This window comes from Pan paniscus, chromosome 3 (assembly GCF_029289425.2).
Source record: "Pan paniscus chromosome 3, NHGRI_mPanPan1-v2.0_pri, whole genome shotgun sequence".
Classification (NCBI taxonomy): domain Eukaryota; kingdom Metazoa; phylum Chordata; class Mammalia; order Primates; family Hominidae; genus Pan; species Pan paniscus.
The window spans coordinates 170,552,557-170,575,816 of NC_073252.2; the positions used below are offsets into that span (position 1 = coordinate 170,552,557).

General features: G+C 38.5%; 1 protein-coding gene across 3 annotated transcripts in view; it reads left to right on the forward strand.

Moving 5' to 3' along the window:
- GALNTL6 (polypeptide N-acetylgalactosaminyltransferase like 6) overlaps nt 1-23,260 on the forward strand; it is a 1,235,992-nt gene that overhangs the window by 986,225 nt on the left and 226,507 nt on the right. For all 3 annotated transcript variants that reach the window (XM_034959428.2, XM_063603996.1, XM_003823503.6), the window contains 2 exons: nt 7,935-8,120; nt 12,101-12,284. In XM_034959428.2, coding sequence (XP_034815319.1) covers nt 7,935-8,120; nt 12,101-12,284 — 370 coding nt within the window. The remainder of the gene's footprint in view (nt 1-7,934; nt 8,121-12,100; nt 12,285-23,260) is intronic.

Below are 23,260 nucleotides of genomic sequence, written 5' to 3' on the forward strand. Positions count from 1 at the left end.
TCTTTTTTCTGAAAAAGGTCTTACCTTCTTTATGCATGGTGGCACCAATAATCTTTTTTTCACTTCAGGGACCTTATCTATAAGGTATTGCCCACATAACTTTGTTATATGAGCCTTTTATAGAAAGAAGAACACACCCATGCACAATCCTAAACCTGGGAAAAAGCTTTCCACAAGGCACACAGGGCACTGGGTCTGGGGCTGTTTACTACTCCATAAGGGGCCATGCCATGGTGAATACATAGGTTCTGTGTTCTAGATGAAGACTTGGTGTTTTGTTTCTTTTTTGTTTCTAATATTTTCTCCAGAACTATTATACATTCAAAGCTATCCTGAAAATATATACAGTTGCCCCTTGAACAACAGGGGTTTGAACTGTGCAGGTCCCCTTATGCATGGATTTTCTTCTGTCTCTGCCACCCCTGAGACAGCAAGACCAACTCCTCTTCTTCTTCCTTCTCCTCAGCCTACCCAACATGATGATAAGGATGATGACCTTCATGATGATCCACTTCCACTTAATAAACAGCAAATATATTTTCCCACTGAATTGGTTGCCATGTTTCTTAAGTGTCTCTTAATATTCAGGATTCCCTTTCCACTTCTTTTTATCCTTATAATTTATTTATTGAAAAAAATCAAGCCCTTGGTCCTGAGGAATTTCCCATCGTTTCGATTTTGCCAATTGTATTCCTGCTGTGTCCTTTAATATATTCTCCAATCCCTTTATATCCCAAAAATCTGTAGTTATGTGGCAGGCCAAGTATTACTAACAGCTGAACAGGCAGGCCTCCATAACAACAGTTTCAGCATTAGCTGAGTGGTTAAGTTAAATGTTAAAGCTGAAAGAGCCAGTGCTTTTATACAAAGGCTGGAATGTAACAAAAGCCCACCAAGAGTTTTGCCTAGGCCTTTCTTGGGCCTTGAAGCACGACAAGATAATAAAAGAATTCTTAACAGGACCTGTTTAGGATTAAACAAGTTTTTATTGGGGGTCTGAAGAAACTCCCCAGACCTCCACAAACAAGTTGTATTGAGAGTCTAAAGGAACTCTTCAAACTTCCATGATTTAACAGGAGACAAGATAAGGGGACCGGGCGCAGTGGCTCACACCTGTAATCCCAGCACTTTGGGAGGCCAAGGTGAGTGTATCACTTGAGGTCAGGAGTTTGAGACCAGCCTGGCCAACATGTTGAAACCCCATCTCTACTAAAAATAAAATAAAATAAAATTAGCCAGGCATGGTGGTGCATGGTTGTAGTCCCAGCTACTTGGGAGGCTAAGGCAGGAGAATCGCTTGAACCTGGGAGGTGGAGGCTGCAGTGAGCTGAGATCACACCACTACACAACAGAGTGAGACTCCGTCTCAAAAAAACAAACAAACAAACAACAACAACAAAAAACGAGTAATCACCCCCGGCACCTGGAACTATCTAGATTAAGTAAATTTACTGAAGCTCCAGAGGAAGGTCTTCAAAATTCAGACCTTAGTTATAGATTAGAAGAAGTTAATGACTTACATTTTCAGACGAATGCACACTGACATGTAGACATATAGCTCAGATGGTATATAAGCTCTGAAAAACTTTGTAATTTTGATTTGGTCTGGCAATATTTTCTAGGCCTGGTTACAGATTGTACCCAATTACAGGAATAAACTCTCTTCTTTCCCAGTTCATCTGCATCTCGTTATTGGGCAGAAAGAATAAACAGCCTGATCCTTGGACCGTTCTGAGAACAGTTATACCTAAAGCTGGGGTCCCCAACCCCTAGGCAGCAGACCAGTACCCATGTGTGGCCTGTTAGGAACCTGGCCACAGCAGGAGGCGAGCAGCAGGTGAGTAAGGATTACCACCTGAGCTCTGCCTCCTATCAGATCAGCAGTGCCATTAGATTCTGATAGGAGCCAAACTCTGTTGTGAACTACACATGTGAGGGATCTAGATTTTGCGCTCCTTATGAGAATCTAATGCCTGGTGATCTGAGGTAAAACAGTCTCATCCCGAAACCATCCCTCCCCAGCCCCCATGGAAACATTGTCTTCCATGTAACTGGCCCCTGGTGCCAAAAAGTTTGGGGACCACTTATCTAAAGAAATGATTAAATTCAGATTCAATGCATTTGACAAGAATACTTCATAGGTGGTGATGTGTCTTCCTATCAGGAAACACATAATAAGTGATTATCACTCTTTGTGTGATGTTAGCAGCCTGTAATGGTTTGATCCATTAATTCATTAGGAGTTGCAAAAGGGTGACATTCTAATTCTTTTTTTCTTTTTATATTAGCAAAAATATATTTTATCTATTTATTTTTTTCCCAGCTATTTCCCAAATAACTTATGATGCTTTGAATATTCAAGGAATACAAATAAGATATCCAGAGATAGAACCAGCTGAAATCATACTAGAAGCAATTAAACATGGTTTCAATAATTCTGTTCCTTTCTTAGATGGACTTTTTTGTGCTCCAGAGATAATTGTGAAATGCCTATAGTCAAATGCTATCAAAAGGGACTGATTTAGTGTGTTCTACTAGGACACGAAGAGATTGACAATTTTCTGGAATTTAACTAGAGACTTAAAATATTTATGTTTCTCCAGTGTAAAGAATATAGACAATGTCTTTATAGGCCTGCTAAGTAGAAAGTTATCCTTAACATTTCCACTTGCAGTCAAAATATATATATGACATATGCCAAGTAGATTAAAAAATTTAAGAATATCTTATATTCTTTAGTTGTAAAGTATTCCCATCACTCTGGTAAAACCCTCAAAATACGCAGAATAAGAGTTGCACTTAATAGTACATTCTTGTTGTGTAAGGATTAACCAGCAAATTTTAGATATGTTTGTTTCTGTGTATTTATAATCCATTACATTTCAGAACTCATAGCTAAGTATCACCCGTAATAACTAGCATATATTCTACATGATCTTATGGCAATCAGCCAACACCAACGTATAAACATCAAAGAAATTTCCTCACCATAGGTATGTACTTAAACATAGAAATCCATATCTCCAGATCAATAGTGTATCCTGGCCCCTCTTGCTCTCTCCTTGAGATGTAAATTAGGAAATTCAAATGAAACAGAAAGAACTAAGCAACTAGTGGCTGGGCCTCCATACCAGCTGCTGAGCCTGGGGCAGCGGTTGGCATGACCTTTAGTGAGTCTTCCACTTAGCAATGTCCTGGCCAGGCTCTCTAATACTGATGGTCACTAGCTTGTCAGCCCCCTCGGGAACAATCCCTCAAAGCTTTCTAAACTGTGACTGCATTTTTCTGACATAATAAGCATAACTTATTGAGCAGATTTAAATCTTTGATGAACTAACAGTGCTTCAAAGTCATTATTCTGACATTAGTGGCAGTCTCATAGACAGTAAACTGTACAAGATCAGATGGATCCCATAGTGACCAGAGAAAATGCCCTTGAGTTTGTTTTTTGACTAGCCCTGTGGTACATATTCACTTTATTTTGATTTGTCTCTTTCAAAAGTGAGACATAGCCAAAGAAAACACCAAAATACCAACCAATGGGATGCTTTTAAAAGGAAAAACTAAGGATTTGAGGGGACTGAATCTACTCAGTAAGTAAAATATCACAAGGGAAATTATAGAATTAGAAAACTAGAAAAAACTAGAAGGAATAATTGAGGTGAGCCAGTCATACACCCTTCATCTTATAGCTGAGGAAAATGAGGTCATATGGTGTGAAATGACTTACCCAAAGTCACGCAGCCAGTCAGCAACAGGACTAGGACTCATGTCTTTGACTCTTCTGACTATGCAAATTGCTGAAGGTTAGTATTTTTGGTGTTTAGTTGCTGCCCTAAACACTAAATTCACTAATGAATGGTTATTCTCCATATAAGTGTATGGCACATGAGTAAAATCTCTGAAAAAAAGAGGAAAATACATTCTACAAAACTGCTAAATTTGGTATTCACAGTAACATGATGTCAAAATTTCATTGGAATACAACTTTTTATCTCATTATTCCCTCACAGTGACACAATAAGCCCTGGCAAAAACTGCTATTTTTGAAGTTGTATTCATTTCTCCATATCATCAGGATATACTGGTGCTCAGTGGATTTTAACAGTAATTTATTCACTGGTTGTCTGGACCATGGACCAAAAAAATTATACAGAGTTTTGCAAATGTCTCAAAGTCACTAGGCAGATCTGCCTGGCTTATAAATAAAACCCGTAAATTTCCTTGGTGTTATTTACAATTAAAGAAGTTCAAAAGTGATCTTCAAAAATGCAATACTTGAATTAAAATAATAGAAAATTATGTTTAAAATCATGTTAATAATATTTTAGAAATGAATCTAAACCCTCTCCAGAGAACCCCTGACTAAAATATGGTCTTTTGTCTGACATTTGCTTCAAAATAAGAGAAATGGGGGGAGTACATTGGCAAATAGATGGGGCGCAACTGACCATGGGTTAATGGCTGTTGTGGCTGGATGAAGGATATTTTTAAAAATAGGAGTAATAGTATCTAATTTTATGTATGTTCAAAATTCTCCACAATAAAAGTTTTAAAATAAGAAAAAAAGAAAAATTAATCTAAACTCTGTTCACACCAAAGAAAGGCAAAATATTTTTAATTTAAAGCTATTTCTACCATCTTCAGTAAATCCCTTGTATGAGAGTTTAATTTGCTAATTAGACTGATGATACCTGCCTTCATCATGAGTTATAGGTAATTGGATGTTACAATGAACTACTAAGAGAGAAAGGACCCCTCAAAGTGCAGTCAACCAGATCATTATCTGAGGCAGAGCAAGCTAATTATCACCATAAATTTCAAACTAGAAGAACTGATCTAAACATCTAATGGACACTATTGAAGGGTCAAACCCCTTATGCTTAGTGAATTCACACTAAACAATCTTTTTAGTAAATTAAAATGGGCTTTGATATAGGAAAAATATGCAGTATCAGAAAATGTGTACAGAAAAATAAAAAACATGTAGAGACAGTCCTCACTGAGTTCTAGAGAATTTCTTATAAACCAAAGAATACAAAAGTCTAAATCCAAAGTTGGGACAACCATTCTCAGGTGACTTAACCCTTTGACTCTCACTTTGGAAGACCTGGGAAGTTAGAATATTCTAGAACAACTCCCTGTAATGGAGCTATAGGAAATTACTCATTTCTCCTCCTCTCTCCCAAGAGAGGCCCCTTTAGTCCTTGGGTGTCAGGGAGGAAAAACGTAAATGTATCTTGAAATGCTGAGGTGGTACTCATAGTGTGACATTTGACATATGAATAGTGAAGGGAAAAACATATTTTAGTGGGCCTAACAAATATTGATGATCTGTGTTTAGTCCCCAGTGACTGTTGAGATGCTATTTCCATGAGACAATATCTTTTGTGGTCCAAAAAACCGATTTACAATTAAACATATAGAATGCCACTTGTTTATAAATTGATGATATGGAAAGATTTCAATGCCCAAATAAAGTACAGTAATGAGATTATACAATTTTCTAAAATATTTATTATTGTGGGTAATCCTGACAGCATGTGGCCCTTTCAAGATGCTGACACATAACGGCGTCCTTGTATTGGTCACTCATCGCTTAGTCATTGCCTTTGATTGTGCAGTGGTGTCATTTTTGTCTTTTTTAGTCCCCTGGCAAGAGAGTAAAGCTACAGTCTTACACACAGGCAGTGTGTTGTATAGCCGATAGAATCTTTCTTTGCAGTTTGCACACAGTGGAGAAGGGAGGCCATCATGTTGGGGAGCACTGAGCAGAGGGGCAGGAGCAAAGAGGCACACAGTAGAACTTGCCTCCTGGTTGAGATAGCACAATACTGCTTATATACTCATATTTGTTAGTCTGTGGCTTGCCAAAGCTTCTTCCTTTAATTTGCAAGAGATACAAGATGATGAATTATCAAAATCTCACCAGGCAAAAGAAAATTCTAAATTTTTTGTCATTTGGGCTCAGCATTCAAAGGCATTTCTTCAGATAAAAATGCTGTTTTTATTCATACATACAAGTGACTTACTAGTCTTCGATTATTGGCTTAATACATAAATGTTTGTTGAATGAACACTGACCAGTCTCACTCAAGCCTAATTCAAAGCTTGACTGTCCACCACATTCTAGAAGGGAAAAACAATCCCCTAAATCCTTTATGTTTTATAGGTGAGGCTATTCAGGCTTCAAGAGTCTGCATGACCTACTCATATGTATCACCATTGTAGACCTCCCTCCCAGGCCTACTCTGATTCCAACCCTGGAAAAAGAGTTTGCTTTTCATAGTCTGATCTTCATATCCTTGTTACTTACATGAAGAACAAAATAGAGGGGAACATATTTTGAGCTAAAACACTCTCGTGGAAAATCCCATCTGTATTTGTTTGTTTGTTTTTGTTTTTGTTTTTTCGGAGACACAGTCTCACTCTATTGCCCAGGCTGGAGTGCAGCGGTGCGATCTCAGCTCACTGCAACCTCCACCTCCCGGGTTCAATCAATTCTCCTGCCTCAGTCTCCCAAGTATCTGGGATTACAGGCACCTGCCACCACGCCCAGCTAATTTTTGTATTTTTAGTAAAGACTGGGTTTCACCATGTCGGTCAGGCTGGTCTTGAACTCCCGAAATCAGGTGTTCCACCCACCTCTGCCTCCCAAAGTGCTGAGATTACAGGCATGAGCCACCATGCCCGGCCCCATCTGTATTCTTGTACAGTGAAAATTAGAAAGCCAAATATTGTTTTCATTGACCCATTTGTGAAACATAGGACAGTCAATAAAAAGGGAAATTAAGATTTTATAAAACTACACTAGTTAATAAGAAATGAGAATGAACCTCTGTGCACAGAGAAACTTCAATACAGAGTAATTCTGACATCTGTTACATTGGATAGCAGGAAGGAATCACAAATCCTACATGAATCCCTACTGCTACAGATCATGCGAAGAGACTTAATAATATTGCCTTTGATTGAAGACATGAAGAGAACGTTTGAAAAGTGAAAAATACAGAGCATACAGCATACTAAGGTTCCACTTCAATGAATACTAGACTATACCTGTCAGAGATTCCAATAAAACCCTCATAATGTCTTAGATAGGGCAGAATGAAAGCAGGGGATATAAAATATATAAGTACATAACCCCAGAAAGGCAGCAAATGCTCTTATTTGACATAATAAGAACTGAGAGCTTGATGCATTTTGTCACAGACAGTAGGAAATATTTTATTCTGTGAATAAATTATCCGATTTGATTTTGTTTCCACTATTTGTTTTTAATTAGGCAGGAAACATTTCCAAATTTAAATAGCTAAGAAATATTTCCGAATCTTTAATAGGTAAGTTCCAAACGACTGTATAGTATTTCATCTGCAGCCAGTCACCTTTCCACTTCAAATCAGAAGCCAGATGCTAAACTTGCTTGCTAGTTTGCTATTAACTTGTGGGGGAAAAAATCTGTTTGGTTCTTGTTGATATGACAGATATTTATCTTTCCTGTTGTTTTACATATATTATTTTCAATACACAAAATACTAGGCAAAGCCTTGCTGTAGAGAGCTCTTTTGTTGGAAAGAGCCCATTTCCAGGATTTTCATCTGACTTTACCCAGCAGGACCAGAGGGCAGAAGCCCATCTTTGGAGTGTTGGCTAGGATTACACGCTGCGGCTGTCAGCCAGCAGTAACTGCATAACAGACCTCTGGCATGTCAGTGACTTTTGTGTTCAAAAAAGGGCAATATTTGCAGTTTACAAAGCTTTCTGGAAAGTGTAAAATCTAAAAATCTTACTAGTATCTCCCATCTAGATGAGGAAACGAGAATGTTACCCCAGGATTCATCAGTCACATACTCTCTATGCACAAACAACCGTGAATAATTCAGCTGCAACTAATGTTTTGTGTTTTTTCTATGCATTCTCTGCTTCCTACCTAGAACACCTGAAGGATAAATTGGAAGAATACATGGCCCGATTTTCCAAAGTGAGGATTGTTCGCACCAAGAAAAGAGAAGGACTCATCCGGACCCGTCTCCTGGGGGCATCTATGGCCAGAGGAGAAGTCCTGACGTTCCTGGACTCCCACTGCGAGGTCAATGTGAACTGGCTGCCTCCACTCCTCAGTGAGTACAGGTTGCTAAGCACCATCCTGGGATGCCTCAGGGGAAGTGAGCGGTTTGCTTCTATTTAGTTTGCAATCAACAAACACTAGAGGTCCCTTCTACAAGTTTTCCAGGGGAAGCCTTGAATTTTATATTTACCACTGCTGAAAACAGTTTACTAGGTAACTGTTTTAGGCAGTATTCTAGGTAATGCCATAAAATTGGCATTTTAAATAATATCAACTTCAATCTAACTTACAGTTTAAAAAAGGTTTCATTTATCTTAGATATCCTCCTTTAGTGTAGTCAAATTCACCGGGTGAACACTAAAAGAAAAACGTGTCCCAAAACTCTTTTATAATCCTGTAGCTACAGCAAGATTAAAATACACACACACACACACACACACACACACACACACACACACATTGAACAAGTATTACAGGATTGTTAAGAAAAGAGGAAGGAAAATTATTCATCCCCAGAATACAGTTAAAGTAGAAGCACCTTGACGTTTTCTAGGATTTAAAATGCTGTTTCTTTTCTGTTATTCTCTCCACTTCTGGCACCATCCTATAGCCCTAGATATACAGTTCTTTGTATTTACATAGATTCCTTCTAACACAGTGCAGCTGTCCAGGTGCTATGTCTTAAATGCTCACAATATGGCTAAGCTGAGGGAAAGAAGATTATGTCATAACACATAATGAACTGTTAGAAACACGAAAGAACTGAAAGTAATTTAAGCTAGAAAACATACATGTGGTTCAGTTCAAGCTTTATTACTTTTGTTTTAAAATGAAGTAAAATATAAAGTCCAGTTGTAGATAAGAAATAAATTGTCAGCTTGAAAAAAAAAAAAAACCCTCCTTCTAAAAAGTTCTTGGTTCACACGGTGTGTTCTCCTTTCCCACTTTGCTAAATCAACTTTTATTGTAAAAATATCCCTGGCCTTGGAACTAAAGTCACTAGCAACTGCCTTCACAGTAGCTGTCTCAGAAAGAACAATTTGCTATTGACTACTGTGTAGGTTTTCAGCAAGAACCAGCAAAGCTCCCTTAGTAAAAGATGTGGGGGGGAAATCAGTTGAAACTGTGTAGGATTTAAAACAGGAAATAACCAGCACCCAACACCCTCCACGACATTGCCAAGCCACATACGCCTGCACAGGTAACTGCCCAGTTATCCTAATCAACTGAATGTTTTGGTGCCCCTGCAGTCAGAGACTCCTCTGAGCCTTTAATTAAAAGTACCTTGTCCAAGGACACAGCAATTTAGAGCTTCATCAGCAACAGTGAGATTCCCTCAAACAGAATTTGACCTATATGGTGTTGAATACTCAAGGAAGTCAGCAAAAGGCCTAATTTATTTATGAACCAAAGAAAATCCCTAAATGCCAATTATTGAGTCTCTGATTGTTCACTATGAATCTAACTAAAAAGAAGAAGATAGAAAAAAAAAGAGTAAGAGAAACCCACAACCCACATTTTCTCATTAAAGTATTTCATTTCCTGTAGTCCTGATGGATAAGAAATGATTCAAGCTCAGGATCACTATCTTTCTTATTTTCCTCTATCAGTGTCTTGACACATCATCCAAAATGAAAAAACAGGCAGAGCCACACAGTTTCTTGGCTCATTTTTCACCTTGGGATTATACCTGAATTTCAATTTCCCATTAAGTCTGTTTGTTTGATCCCTGGAAATTGAAATGTAGGCACAAGCCTTGGATCAAAAATTAGTCATGCTGCTTTCAACCTAAGCTAGGACAGCTGGATAAGAGTGAAAAGGAAATTTGAAGGAAAAGTTGACAGTTACTTTAACAGACACATTCTCTTTGGGTCACCTTGGGACTCCTTGATGGTCAAGGAACTTGTAAATCAACCTGATTCTGAATTTGACTGAAGAAAGTCACTGAAACCTTAATACTAAAATACCTGCAGGGATGAGAGAAAAAATATTCTGGACCCAGCAACAATGGTCTCCTCTGTCAAAGACATCTCTGGGGAAATACCATTCAGTAAAATATTACTGAATAGAAATACCATTCAGTAAAACCCATTATAAGGCTTGCCCTGGTAAAAAACAAATGCTTAGCCATCCCTTGGTGCAGATTAACTAGAAATGGTGCTGGGGGGGTTCTCTCCATCTGCTAATTAAACTAAAGTAAGACAAAGCCCACTTCTAGCTCTCTGTGGCTTACCAGGGCCATGCTCTAAAATCGCAACCCTTTCCACACTCCAGTATCCTGCATTCCCCTTCCCCTGTTTTATTTTTTCCAATCTCATTTATCACCTTTGAAATACTATATAATTTAGTTATTTATCATGCTTATTAATTGTCTTTGCTTCATTCCTGAAGACAGAAATTTTTGTGATGTTATTCATCATGGTATCCCCAGAACCTAGAAAAAGTGACTAGCACATAGTTTCTAATCAATGAATAATTGTTGAAATATGAAAAGAATGACTGGATGGATAAATGGTTGGATGGATGGATGGATGGATGGACGAACGGACGGAAGGATGGATGGATGGATATAGGATGGATGGATGGATATAGGCATATAGACCGAGAGGGGAAAGTTTTCACAAAATTCTGTGGTTTCCATCCCCTGCTTCATCAGTGTCATCGAAATAAAGCCACTTATTATTATAACCAGTAAAACCTTATACTTTTTATCCCATGCTTAAGAGAAACTTCTGAAGCAAACGGACAGTTTCCTTACTGCAGGAACTTTATCCCCAACACAAATTACATTTACTCCACAATCTCTGGGGAAACAAAATATGTTATGGAAATAACCAAACTTCGTAATTGTGCTAAATGATATCTGTTGTTTATTTGTTTGTTGTCACATCTAAAGGTCTTCCGAATAACAAGAAGTTCTGCCCATTAGACAGCATTGGTCTCTTACAATAAATATTAACTAAATTCACATTCTTGGAAAGAAAGATACCTCACAGATAGCTATTCTAGCTAAACCAAAGGATGCAAATGCCAGTGCCCTTTGCCAGCTGTTAATGTCATCACAATAACCATAGCCACACAGGAAAGGAAGGTGCTGGAACTGAAAAAAAAAAAATCACCTCTCTGCTACCATGAGAAGCACAATGGAACACTCGAAAGGTCAGGTTTAAAATTGGATTGTTAAGCAGAGGTTGCATCTTGGTTATTGCTCTCAAAAGCTGCATAACCCTTAACAAGTTATTTAATTTCCCTAATCTTACCTTTCTCGTACATAAATTGGGGATGACAATAATAGTTACCCTACAGGGTTGCTAAGAGTATAAGGAATAGCATGAGAATAAATCACTTTGTAGTTGCTCAAGAATTTAAGAGTAGCAGAAGTAATCGCAGTAATATAATATCACCTAATACTTTTTCGAATATGATGAGGGAAGAAAATGTATAGCTTTGATCAACAGAGTTTAGCTTCAAGAACAGTGGCAAAATAGGACTTGGAAAAATCTCTGGCAAACCTGAGAGCAAAGAATTCTATGTATGATCTGTCAGCATTTATAGGGGAGCAGCCACCATGATTGTTATGAAATTAGATGCTACAAAAACCATGAAGTTAAATATTTACTTTTTGGAACCTCCAGAAAGCAGGCCAGTATTTTCTCAGCAGGCTCCAGCAGTATGCTTGAAAGAACACAAGTACTGTTTATACTCTGCGCATGTTGGATGCACGATAAAATGACAGATTGGGGACAGGTCAGGGCAAAAATGTGACAGAAGTAGAGCTAAATGGACTTCTGCAAGTCTCTCTGGGACATAACTTTCTTAAAGGAAAATACAACAACTCTAATTGGACCTAATCGCTGTCCCATCACGTTAAGTCCAGAATTCAGAGATTCCTGAAAAGTGCTCTAAGGAGGACAGGGAGCCACGGCTGCAAGCATTATGCATTAGTGGAGGACTATAGGCTTCTCTTTGCTGAAAAATGATAGATGACCTAGGCAGGCATGTCATTTCCTATTTTGTGCTTTCATTTTTCAGACCAAATTGCACTAAACCACAAAACCATCGTGTGTCCCATGATCGATGTCATTGACCACAATCACTTCGGGTATGAGGCACAAGCTGGGGATGCCATGCGAGGAGCCTTCGACTGGGAAATGTACTACAAAAGAATCCCCATCCCTCCAGAGCTCCAGAGGGCAGATCCCAGCGACCCTTTTGAGTGAGTAGCAGCCAAGGGAGGGGCCAAGGGGGTGAGGGCAGGTAACTCATTGCAGTGTTAAACCTGGGCTCAAGAAGACAATTATCTCTAACAAAATGGAATAAAACAGGTGGCAACAATATGCAAAACATCACAGAAAGGTCAGACCTACACCCTGTAGAAAATTACAAGCTGTGCCGAATTCATGGAACACCCCTTCTTAAACTTTGCTAAGCATGAAACTGTACAGATGAAAGAACCAGGAAAATGCATAAACAGAAAATACATAGAGAAGGAAGGCATGTTCCCTTCTTAGATGCTTTCTTATTTTCAGTTGTCTCTGTTCTTTTGACTTTTCCCTAAAGGATTACTGAAAACAACTATTTTGTTTTTCTTTTATTAGAAATTGATATAAAATATGAACCAGTGTTTAAGCCTACTTTCTATACCCTGTTGAAATTGTCTACCTATAACGGAAGTGTGCTCCTAAGCAGGTGTTCCCACAACTGAAACATGGGGAATTCAATCAAAGTCATATACCCAGAGTCAATTATCTTTGATAATCCTGCCCCTAATTTAAGTACATACTGTACAGAGAAGAATGTACAGCAATGATCTAATGATTAATTTCTACCAAACGACATCCTGTTTTTTCAGTGTGGACGTAAGAAGTATGCATTTAAAGAAAAAGAAAAAATATGTATAGTTTAGTTTGACAGACTATCAAGACCATTCATAGTGAATGGTAAACTTTTTCCAACAGTTAGCCCAGAGATTACCCAAGGTATACTATATATCTATTCCTTATACTGCACCCTTTGATATCATTAAAATTGTTATTTTAAAACTATTATATATGTTTTTCTTAGTACAAGAAAAATGTCTGTGATCAAGGCTTTGCACACTCTGAGTCCATTTAAAATGCATTAAAAATATAGTCTTTTCATCAATAATATGGGCCATAAAAGTTTGCAGTAAAGAAGCTACTGAGTACGAAAACCACTTCCTTGACACTAACAGTTTAAATTACAATCAACATTTCATAATGATCAGGAAAATATTTCCTACACTTCTAGTCTATAAAAAATGAACTCCTGGGGAAGCAAAGGGAATTTCAGAAGACGTTAGCCTGATACCACGCGAGAGAAGTCGTTTCTTTTGTAAAATGAAGTGCTCTCATTAAATATCCAGAGCTTCTGGAGTTCAGCCTCTTTTGACTCGACACTTACTGGAGAGTTTTTGAAAAGAAATAATAAAGGACCTTTGTTACTTCCTCAAATGCTTTGGCCAAAATTTCACGGGTATTCAAAACTACTAGAAAATATTTTTAGTAATCTAAGCAAAAGTGTTTCTAATAAGCATTTGAAGTGGGCTTAGCTGAGAGATGTTCTTCAGACTTCTCTGAAGGCAACCATCTGAAAATCTTGACAGAGGGGCTTAAGATGGGACGAGTGACAAGGGTGTGAGGTGATGCATATGTTAATTAGCTTGATGTAGCCATTCGACAATATGTACGTATTTCAAAACATCATGTTGTATATCATAAATATATACAACTTTTATATGTCAGTTTAAAATATAGATGAGAAAGGAAAATAAATTTGAAACGTTTTAAATGTAAAAAATTTTAAAATATGCGTGTGGAGAGGAGTACAAAATGGCCTTAACCGTGGTAGAACTGTTACTAGGTGCTGGCCCACAGCAGAAGAGCCACAGTTCAGCCGCTATGATGTGAAAGTACACATTTTAAGGGCTAGAACTCACTCAGGCTGGCTTTCCAAATACCGTGATAGTGACTGGTTATAATGACCTTTACTTTATTTGCACTGTGATAGCAGAGTAGGGGTCCTGCTTCCTGAAACAGTAGGATCAAAATGCTGTCAGAGGAATCTGCAGTGGAGACAGTTATAAAAGTATTCTCAGTGCCTGCACTGACAGTCAACATTTTTGTCAGGCTGACTCTGACTATGGCTATTACAATATCAAGCACCTTGCTTAACCACAGAGCTGGCAGAATTGGTAACTTTCAGAACTAGCTTACCTCTTGTTTCTGTCCCCTACGTAGGTGGTTGTTGAACTGTCAAAAATTGCATTCATCTATTGCATATTACTATCTTTCTGCCTTAAGTCTTATTGATTCCTAGGAATGTGGACACTTTAGCCTCTTGTAATAAATGTAACTTGCAGGAGGTGTCCACTTTGATCTTATAAACCGTGTTTGCCTTCCTGATAATAAAAGAATGGTTACCCAAGCAGCTATGAGCAGTGTATCGGCAATTTCATTATCACGGCAGTCACCTGAATGTGCTCATAAACAGACAAGCTTTAGGCTAAAACTTGCTTCTCTAGCTGTAAAGCTTTAAGGTACACAGAATGAAGGCAGTCTATCTATACATCTTTCTTATAGTCTTCCACATTTCAAGAGGCTGCCGCCAAAGTGTATGGTTTTCTGTGGGAAGACAGGGAGAGGAGGCTGAAAGGCTAGGAAGAAGGGAAACAAAGAAGAATGTGCAAACGTATCTCAAACCCCAGTATTTTTCATACAATAAGGATGCAAAAATTATCTTTCTGTAGCAAGTTTATCAAATGTCTTAAGTGACAAGATTTGAATTATCTAATTTATTCTGCCATTACTTGAATTTTCAGTGACTATTATAGCAGTGATTATAGCAGTGTTTTCCAACCTGAAAATTCTATGAAATTAGTGGGGCATTAACAGTATTTAATTATTAATTAATTGGATTGAATTCAATTGAAAATTTTAGAGTGTTATACTAGTGGGTAGGTATAAGTGTCATTTCTCAAATATTCAATTTCAGTTTTAAGGCATATATGAACCTGATGTGGTATAAACTGTATTTCTTCACATAGACTACACAGTCAAAGTGGTCATCATGTACCAACTTTCTAAACTAGGAATCAAGACCTTCAACAATCTGACTAGAAAAGAAAAGGAAAACTCATGGATAACTTTGAGCATTAAGAAAATATTTACTGATATTTACAAAGGGATCCTGTTTTTCAACAAACTGCTACTAGAACATAAGAGAAAAAGCAACATTCATGATTCAAATTATTATATGGTGGTCATAATTCCTATTGGATTGGATACATTTAAGAAATATTTTGGCTGGGCATGGTGGCCCACGCCTGTATTCCCAGCACTTTGGGAGGCTGAGGTGGGTGGATCATTTGAGGTCAGGAGTTCAAGACCAGCCTGTTCAATACAGTGAAACCCCGCCTTTACTAAAAATACAACAATTAGCCGGGCATGGTGGTGGGCGCCTGTAGTCCCAAGCTACTTAGGAGGCTGAGGCAGGAGAATCGCTTGAACCCGGGAGGGAGAGGTTGCAGTGAGCAGAGATTGCACCACTGTACTTCAGCCTGAGAAACAGCCAGACTCCGTCTCCAAAAAAAAAAAAAAAAAGAAAGGAAGAAATATTTTGGGGCCAGGAACAGTCACTCACACCTGTAATCCCAGCACTTTGGGAGACCAAGGCAGGCAGATTGCTTGAGCCCAGGAGTTTGAGACGAGCCTGGGCAACATAGCAAAACTCTGTCTCTACGAAAAAAATATATACATATATAGTGGGGCACGGTGGTGCACGCCTGTAGTCCCAGCTACTTGGGAAGCTGAGGTGGGAGGATCACCTAAGCCTAAGAAGTTGAGGTTTCAGTGAGCCATGATCACACCACTGCATTCAACCTGGGTGAGACCCTATTGCAAAAAAAAAAAAAAAAAAAGTTGAATTAAAATAAACAAGAAATATTTTGGGTTATTTATTAAGGAAGAAACCAGAATGTTCCCTCTTTCTGGTGGCTTTTATCATGATGTAATGCTTTGAGGAAATTCTTGTTATTCATGGCTTTTAGAAGGTTTTCTCATTACTGGTCCATCTTGAATTCAGGGCACTTAGCAATGAAAGACTTTTCTGTGTGACAAAACATAATATGCTCCTTCAGCCATGACGACAAAGAGAAAGATGTTCATTTGCTTTCTAAAAGTTTAGAGTGGGCCCTAAGAAATTATCTTATCCAAATTCCCTTCAATGTGAGCAACCACTAAACAATGTCCAAGACAGGCATCCAACCTCTGCAGTAACTCATCTTTAAAGTAAATTTCCTACCTCAAAAGATAGTCGTTTCTGTTAGACTTATTGACAGAAATGTTTTCCCTTGTATGAAGAAAATTCTGCCTTCCTGATCCCAAATTGTCCTACTTGAGATACAAGGAATATCTAATTGGTCTTTAATGACAGAGCTATTATAAATATTTGAGAATAGTTGCCATGCCTATACTGCCCAAGAGGGAAAACAACAAAACATTTTTTCTTCTCCAGGCTACATATTTTCAGTTCTATCACCATGTTTTCCAGGTCTACTAGAATCTTGTAAAAGTTCACACTCGTTGATGTAATGGTTCAATACATGTAAATTCACTTCACTGCTGCCAACGTTTCTCCAACTTGTCTCCAAGGGCAGCCTGAAATAGTCCATCCAGTATATCAGGTACCCAGGCCCTAATACATGACTCTGTCAACTATAAAAATCAAGTTAATTTCTAGAGAATTTATGCAGGTTCCTAGCTATCATGCTTCCTTTTGCTAAATACAAATAATCGATCCAGCAGTTTATTCAATTTTGCAAGTTGATTATATTTTTCAGAATCCACCTCTATTCTGTCTTTGTGATTGTGGAGAAATTATCTTTGCACTGCCAGTCTTCCTCAGATAGAGCTTCACAATTCCTTAAAGACTTCTAGAACTAAGAGTTTTAATCACCATCAATGGAATTCTTGCCTAGACTTATTAGTGAGAACTGACATTCTCTATTTTCCATCTATTTATACCATCCATTTCCAAAATGCTTAAAATAAATACATATATAAAGCAGTGGGGAAATTCACAGGCTACAATCATCCTTTTTTTTGGAGACAAAGTCTCACTCTGTCACCCAGGTTGGAGTGCAGTGGCACAATCTCGGCTCACTGCAACCTCTGCCTCCTGGGTTCAAGTGATTCTCTTGCCTCGGCCTCCTGAGTAGCTGAGATTACAGGAGCACGCCACCATGCCTGGCTAATTTTTGGATTTTTAGTAGAGACAGGGTTTTGCCATGTTGGTCAGGCTGGTCTTGAACTCCTGACCTCATGATCTGCCCGCCTTAGCCTCCCAAAATGTTGGGATTACAAGCATGAGCCACCGCACTTGACCACAATCATCCATTTTATTCTCTCAGAAACCACTGTGTTCCACAGACATATCAGTTTGAATTCAGTAATTCCTCATCCAGGGCCAATATCTAGCCTACAAATGTCCCTAGGCATGGATAGCAATAGCCATGACCCATTGCCAAGGACCTCAAGGTAGGCACTTCAGACATGAAAGATCCTCTGACATGGGCCAAAGGTGAGATCCTTGTGAGCTGGTTCTGCAGTCCAGAAGTGTGAGGCATAGCCCATGCTAAAATGGGGAAAATTCTACCTCTTTGCTACAGAGAGTTGTAACACTGTCACATGAAAGTGGAATGCTTTCTATAGATTTACTGATAGTACCTTCCTTTGTTCTTCCAAGAGACACAGTGCAGAACTTGCAGACTCTCTTTCTTGTATAAGAATGTGAGAAAGTACTGATAACAACACCGTGTGAAAGTCAGTGGTTCTTAGGTAACAAATATAACTTTCTGCTAAATTTAGGCTTAGAATAAAATCAGAAAAAAGTACAAATAATCATAAATTCATCAAGCTAGAAAAAACCATAGAGACAATTCAACTTATTTTTACAAAAAAGAAACCTAAGCTATACAGTCTAAATGACTTATCCAGTGTCACCACTAGCTAACTTAACAGCTACTACTAGAATCTGGGGTTGCTGACTCATCATTCCATGCTATTCTTTCTTTCACACATGATGAAGGGGAAATTAACAGTTGTTAAATGTCTACTGCTATGGGTCAGGCACTTTGCTAGGAAATTTACATATCTTCTAACCCATTTAATCCTTATTTCAAGCCTATGAAATATGTAATTTTTACAAATGAGATGATTCAGGCTCATAGAGGTTAAGCAGTTTTCCTAAGTTTACACAGCAAATAGGAGTAAGAAAGCAGAGCTAAGAATTCCCACGATTCCATGGAGATTTTCACCTCCCATTCTACTTAGAGAAGACACATCCTCTAGTGGTTAAGGAATAATCATACTCAAATAGGGAAAAAACCTTCAGAGAGTACAATTACTTCTTCCCTAAAACACGACAATGCAGCTGGTAAGTGAATATCGCAAAGCCAAAACATCACTGACCTTTACCAGTCCTTACAGCAAGTCTTATTTCAAAACATGTTCAGGACACTGGGTCAAACAAAATCACTCCAGGTCTGCCTCAGACAGATAGACTTGTGCCTGCACAAGGGTGCCCAGTGGAGAGTGTGAGTAAAGCTAAGATCAAGCCTCTGTTCATAAAGCCGTGGACCCAGGCTTGGGTTGACTAATGTGGAGGAAGAGGGGCTCCTTCTCCTTGGTGGGCATAGAAGCTTCACTTTATTAACACAAAGGAGATAACAACAGATTGAGGATCAACTTACTTGATGCCTAGAATAAACTATTAGCTTTTATCAGAACCTTATTGATGGCACTAATTGACCTTCAAAATTTTAGCATCCCACTTGGGTAAATTTCATTGAGGGTTAGGGGTACCTTAACCTATTCAAAATTTGAAAGTAAAGATAATCTATTTTACACAAAACTCTTTCCACATAAGTTTTGACCCAATATTAGTAATTCTACATTTAATCAAAATCAGTAAAGCATGAAATTGATTTCCCACGGAAAAAGGGACTGGTCAAACTGTGAATTTAATGTAGAATATAAGCTTAGAAGGATAACTTTGGGGGTTTTCTCCACTTTCACCTCTAAGTTTAATTAGATACTGTTCATTCTCCCTTTTATTCTCTCCCACCCCTATTAGGACACCTCCAGAGCCTGGAATATCCATTTGGTAGAGTGGGAGAACTTTGTTCATTCCCTGCTTCTCAAGTCAAGTCAATATTCTCACAAATTTTGCATGATCTCCATGCAATTGCTACAAATCTTCCTCCTTTTCTCCTCAAAAAATCAAATTGATGCATAAAAATACCAAAAGATGTGCTCCTTGACCTCAGCCTCCAACCACATAATTCTCTATGATTGAGGTTTCAAAACTGAAGTTTCAAACATTTGAGGGATTAGATTAGAATCTATGTTCATCGGTTTAGTCTAAAGACAAGTTCCAGGAGAGTTAACTAGGTCTTCAGCTCTCCACAACCACAGCCACAGATCTTGCCGGAACTTCTCATTATTCCAGAAGCCCCTCAATTAAACTGGCCAAAGAATCTATTTCATGAAACCTATGTAGTATGTAACACGAAAACTAACATCTGTTTAGCACTTCACCGTATGTAAAGCCCTCACTATATTATCTAATTAACTCTATGTAATAATCCCTTCAAATGGGTTAAAGTAGATACTGTGGCTTTCTAATTTTGCAAATAGAGTGAGAACCAAAGAAATGAAGGGACTATCATGATAAATAAGAGACAAAATCAGGACTCAAATCAATGCCTTCATTCATTCATTCAGATTTCAAATCTTAGCTTTAATCAGTGGTCTCATAGGACTCAAGTTAATGCCTTCTTTCATTCATTCAGACTTTGAATCCTAGGGTTAATCAATAATTTTCTTTTACTCTCCTTGTAAGAGAAACTTAGGCATCCACTAAGTGAAGTAGTTTTGTCAATTAATGTTTCATAGTGAGTTCATAATAAGAGCAGGAAAGGAAACAGATTGCCTTGTTCCCCATACTGTGTTCTTATCATTAGACCAAACTAGAGCTGATAGGTTGAAAATGTCAGCTTTCAGTTACTAATGAAGGGAAATGTCAACAATGCCAGCTTCTGGTCTGTTTATAACAAGATCTAATTCAATATTTAACAACTGCAAAAGGACAAAATGTTTAGGGAAAAGACTGTCAAACTTTTAAATGGTGTCCTAATCTACAGAAGGTGAGAATAAAGGAGCAGAAATGGCTCAAGTGTTTAAAAAAATAATCAAAATATTGAATAAAATCAATCTCCTTTGAAAGCCCAGAATAAACACTCACTGAAGATTTTTTAAATGTAAAGTAAAATAGTATAACATGGGCAGAGATGTTCCAAAGCAAAGTTGTAAATTACCCATCTCTCCTTTTGAAGCCCCCTCCCCCATTGCTTGGCTCTGGAGGCCCCTGGCTGCCCTGAGTCCCCAGTCTCCAGGGAAATCACATCTGACAAAGAAATTCTCCGTAAGGGGTGGCAACAATCTCTTTTCCTTTGTCAGGGTCAGAAATGACTGTTTCTTTCTTCCCTCTCCCTATGGGTGTGATCTTTACCTCAACAGGATGTTCCCTGTGACTTTCTCCTTCATTTAACAGTGAAAATGACATTAACAAAATTAATCCTTAAATTAGCAATCCCTGTAATTATTCTACTGTACCTCCCTGCTTTTCTTCAGTTTGTCTTGGTCTCTTGAGATCTCTGGGTTCCTGGGATAGCTTTGGCTTTGAGATCTCATCTTTCTGGTTCCTGACCATGTATCCAGCTTCTTGAACCACTTTTTTTTTTCACTGCGACTTCTGTAAGGGCCATTCAATCATAGGTAGCCTGGTAGGTTATGTGCACTATTTTAAAAGACGGTGAGACCTGTTCATCCATCCTGAAAGAGGTGTTCACTCTTACATACCAGCCACTCAGGACCATGGTCTCTCTGGAACTCCAGAATGCACTGCTCTTCTCTACCCAAACCTTACGGTGACTTTTGTTCTAACTATCCTCTGTGTTTCTTTGGTAACATCGCCTCTTGAACTTTGGACTTCTGATCTCATTCTTGGTCTTGCTTCACTGCTGCCAGGATAGACAGCTCCTCCGTAGTCAGGCTAGGGCTTGAATTCTTCATGCCAACCACCCCTAGACCTCCAGTACCACCCAATAGTTAAAGATAAAACTGCACCACCTAAGACATAGCGATGGCTGCCTATGTGTTGAACTGTGAAGTTCATGAATGGATTGATGACTGTTTTTGGTAGGGGTTTTTTTGGTCCATTTACCTGTTATATCAACTATTATCCACTTTGTTCTGCTTCCCCAACTGGTGTCCTGAGTCTGTCTGTCTGTCTAATGTGTGAGGGTAATTTGCTGTGTCCCTTCCCTACCCTTAAGATGTGACTTGACTTCATCTCATTTATTCCTTAGCTGGGCATTTTCATGGGTTCTGTCCTCTAGGATATAATGCCCCACTCTCTTCTTTCTGGCTCCCCATTCTTCTTTAACTGAAATCTTGCTCCCTTTAGCTAAGGGATAAACTTCCATGCACCTGTGAAAATAACTGTCACAGCCCCCTTCCCAGCACCTGAAGTTCAGCAGTATTGACTCTGCCCCAATAACATGATACCAGAGCATGGCAGAATTAAACAGAATGTTCTGCCATTCACCTACTCTTCCTCCTCCCTCCCTGCAGACAGGGATATAGGCCCGAGGCCTATATATTAGCTTCATTTCACTTCATTTTCTCACCCGAAGCTTCATTGCTAAAATATCACCTTCAGCTCTGCTCTCTTCTTTGCTTTCCTTCTCAATTCAACAACTCTTCTTTTTTCCTAATCATTTCAACATCAGTATTAGAATGTAAACTCCATAAGGGCAGGGAGCTCTGTTTTCTTCCATTTAGTCAGTGCTGTGTCACTAGCATCTAGTCTCTGTGCATAAAAGACACTCAACAATATTTATTGAATGGATGAAATAAATATTAAGATTGGAAGAAGTGGTCAGATAAGGTTGTGTATATTTGAAAAAGGGATGACAGTTTTTCAGAAAAGGATGCTAGCTGCAGAGAATGTTGTGGCAGGACTGAGCACAATTATCTGTAGGGTGTGACCCACAGAGCAGCCTAAATAGAGCATAAATTCTGATAGGGGAGTGGTAGAAAGTAAAGAAGAAAAGGAAGAAATGAAGAAGACAACAGAAGGCATTTATCCAGTATGTAGAAAGAACAAAGATGATAAATAAATCTTTTAGAAAAAATAGAAGGCATTCCTGAAGTCCTTTACACCATGAATGAAAATTAAAATCATTTTTAAAACTACAACCTAGGAGATAACATCTTTAACAAGGGGGCCAGGTGATGATATTGATCTTCAGTTCTGTCCTTTTCTAACAAATAACAAGATGCTATGAGCATCTTGTGCTGTCTAGATTCTAGACTCCACCTAGAGCCCAAGCTGTTGGGGGCAATGGGCTTCAAGAGAGTTCACCAAAAATCCATGCTTGAGAGCAGGGCTGGGAAGGGCCAGTGGGTTTGATGGCGAGTATAATCTTAGAACTCATATGTGTAGACTATGCCCTTAGAATGGGAGGGCATAACAAGCCTGAACAATATGTATACATCTAAAGTCTAGCGAAGAAAACTAAGCCTTACATGTGGTGTGCCGTTGAAGCCTGCCGTATTTATATTTAAAGAAATGATGAAAACTGGAATCTGTGTCCAGGGGTCAGCGAGGAGTCTCTAGTCCTGAATTACTCTTTACTCTGCCACAGAGAAAGAACAGAGTTGGCCACAAGGGCTTTCAGTCAGAACCTGACTTCCATGGTATAGTGTGTGTGTGTGTGTGTGTGTGTGTGTGTGTGTGTGTGCACATATATGTTGTAATAATAAATTGGGATCAGGTTATTTATATATATTTATATTATTTATATGTGTATGTGAGTATATATATTATTTATGGTGTATATCAATGTGTCTGTGTATGTGTAAATTTTGCTTGTAAATTGCTTCAAATGTAAGTTGCTTTTTTAAACAAAGTGGATACATATAAATAATAGGAGTGAAAAAGAAACAAAATCTGGCTTTGAGTCTATGCTGCTGTCTTCTCAGTGGGGCTGACTTTGTTCAGGATCACTCGTGGAGGTAGGTGAGATTGGCTTCAGGTGAGAAGGCT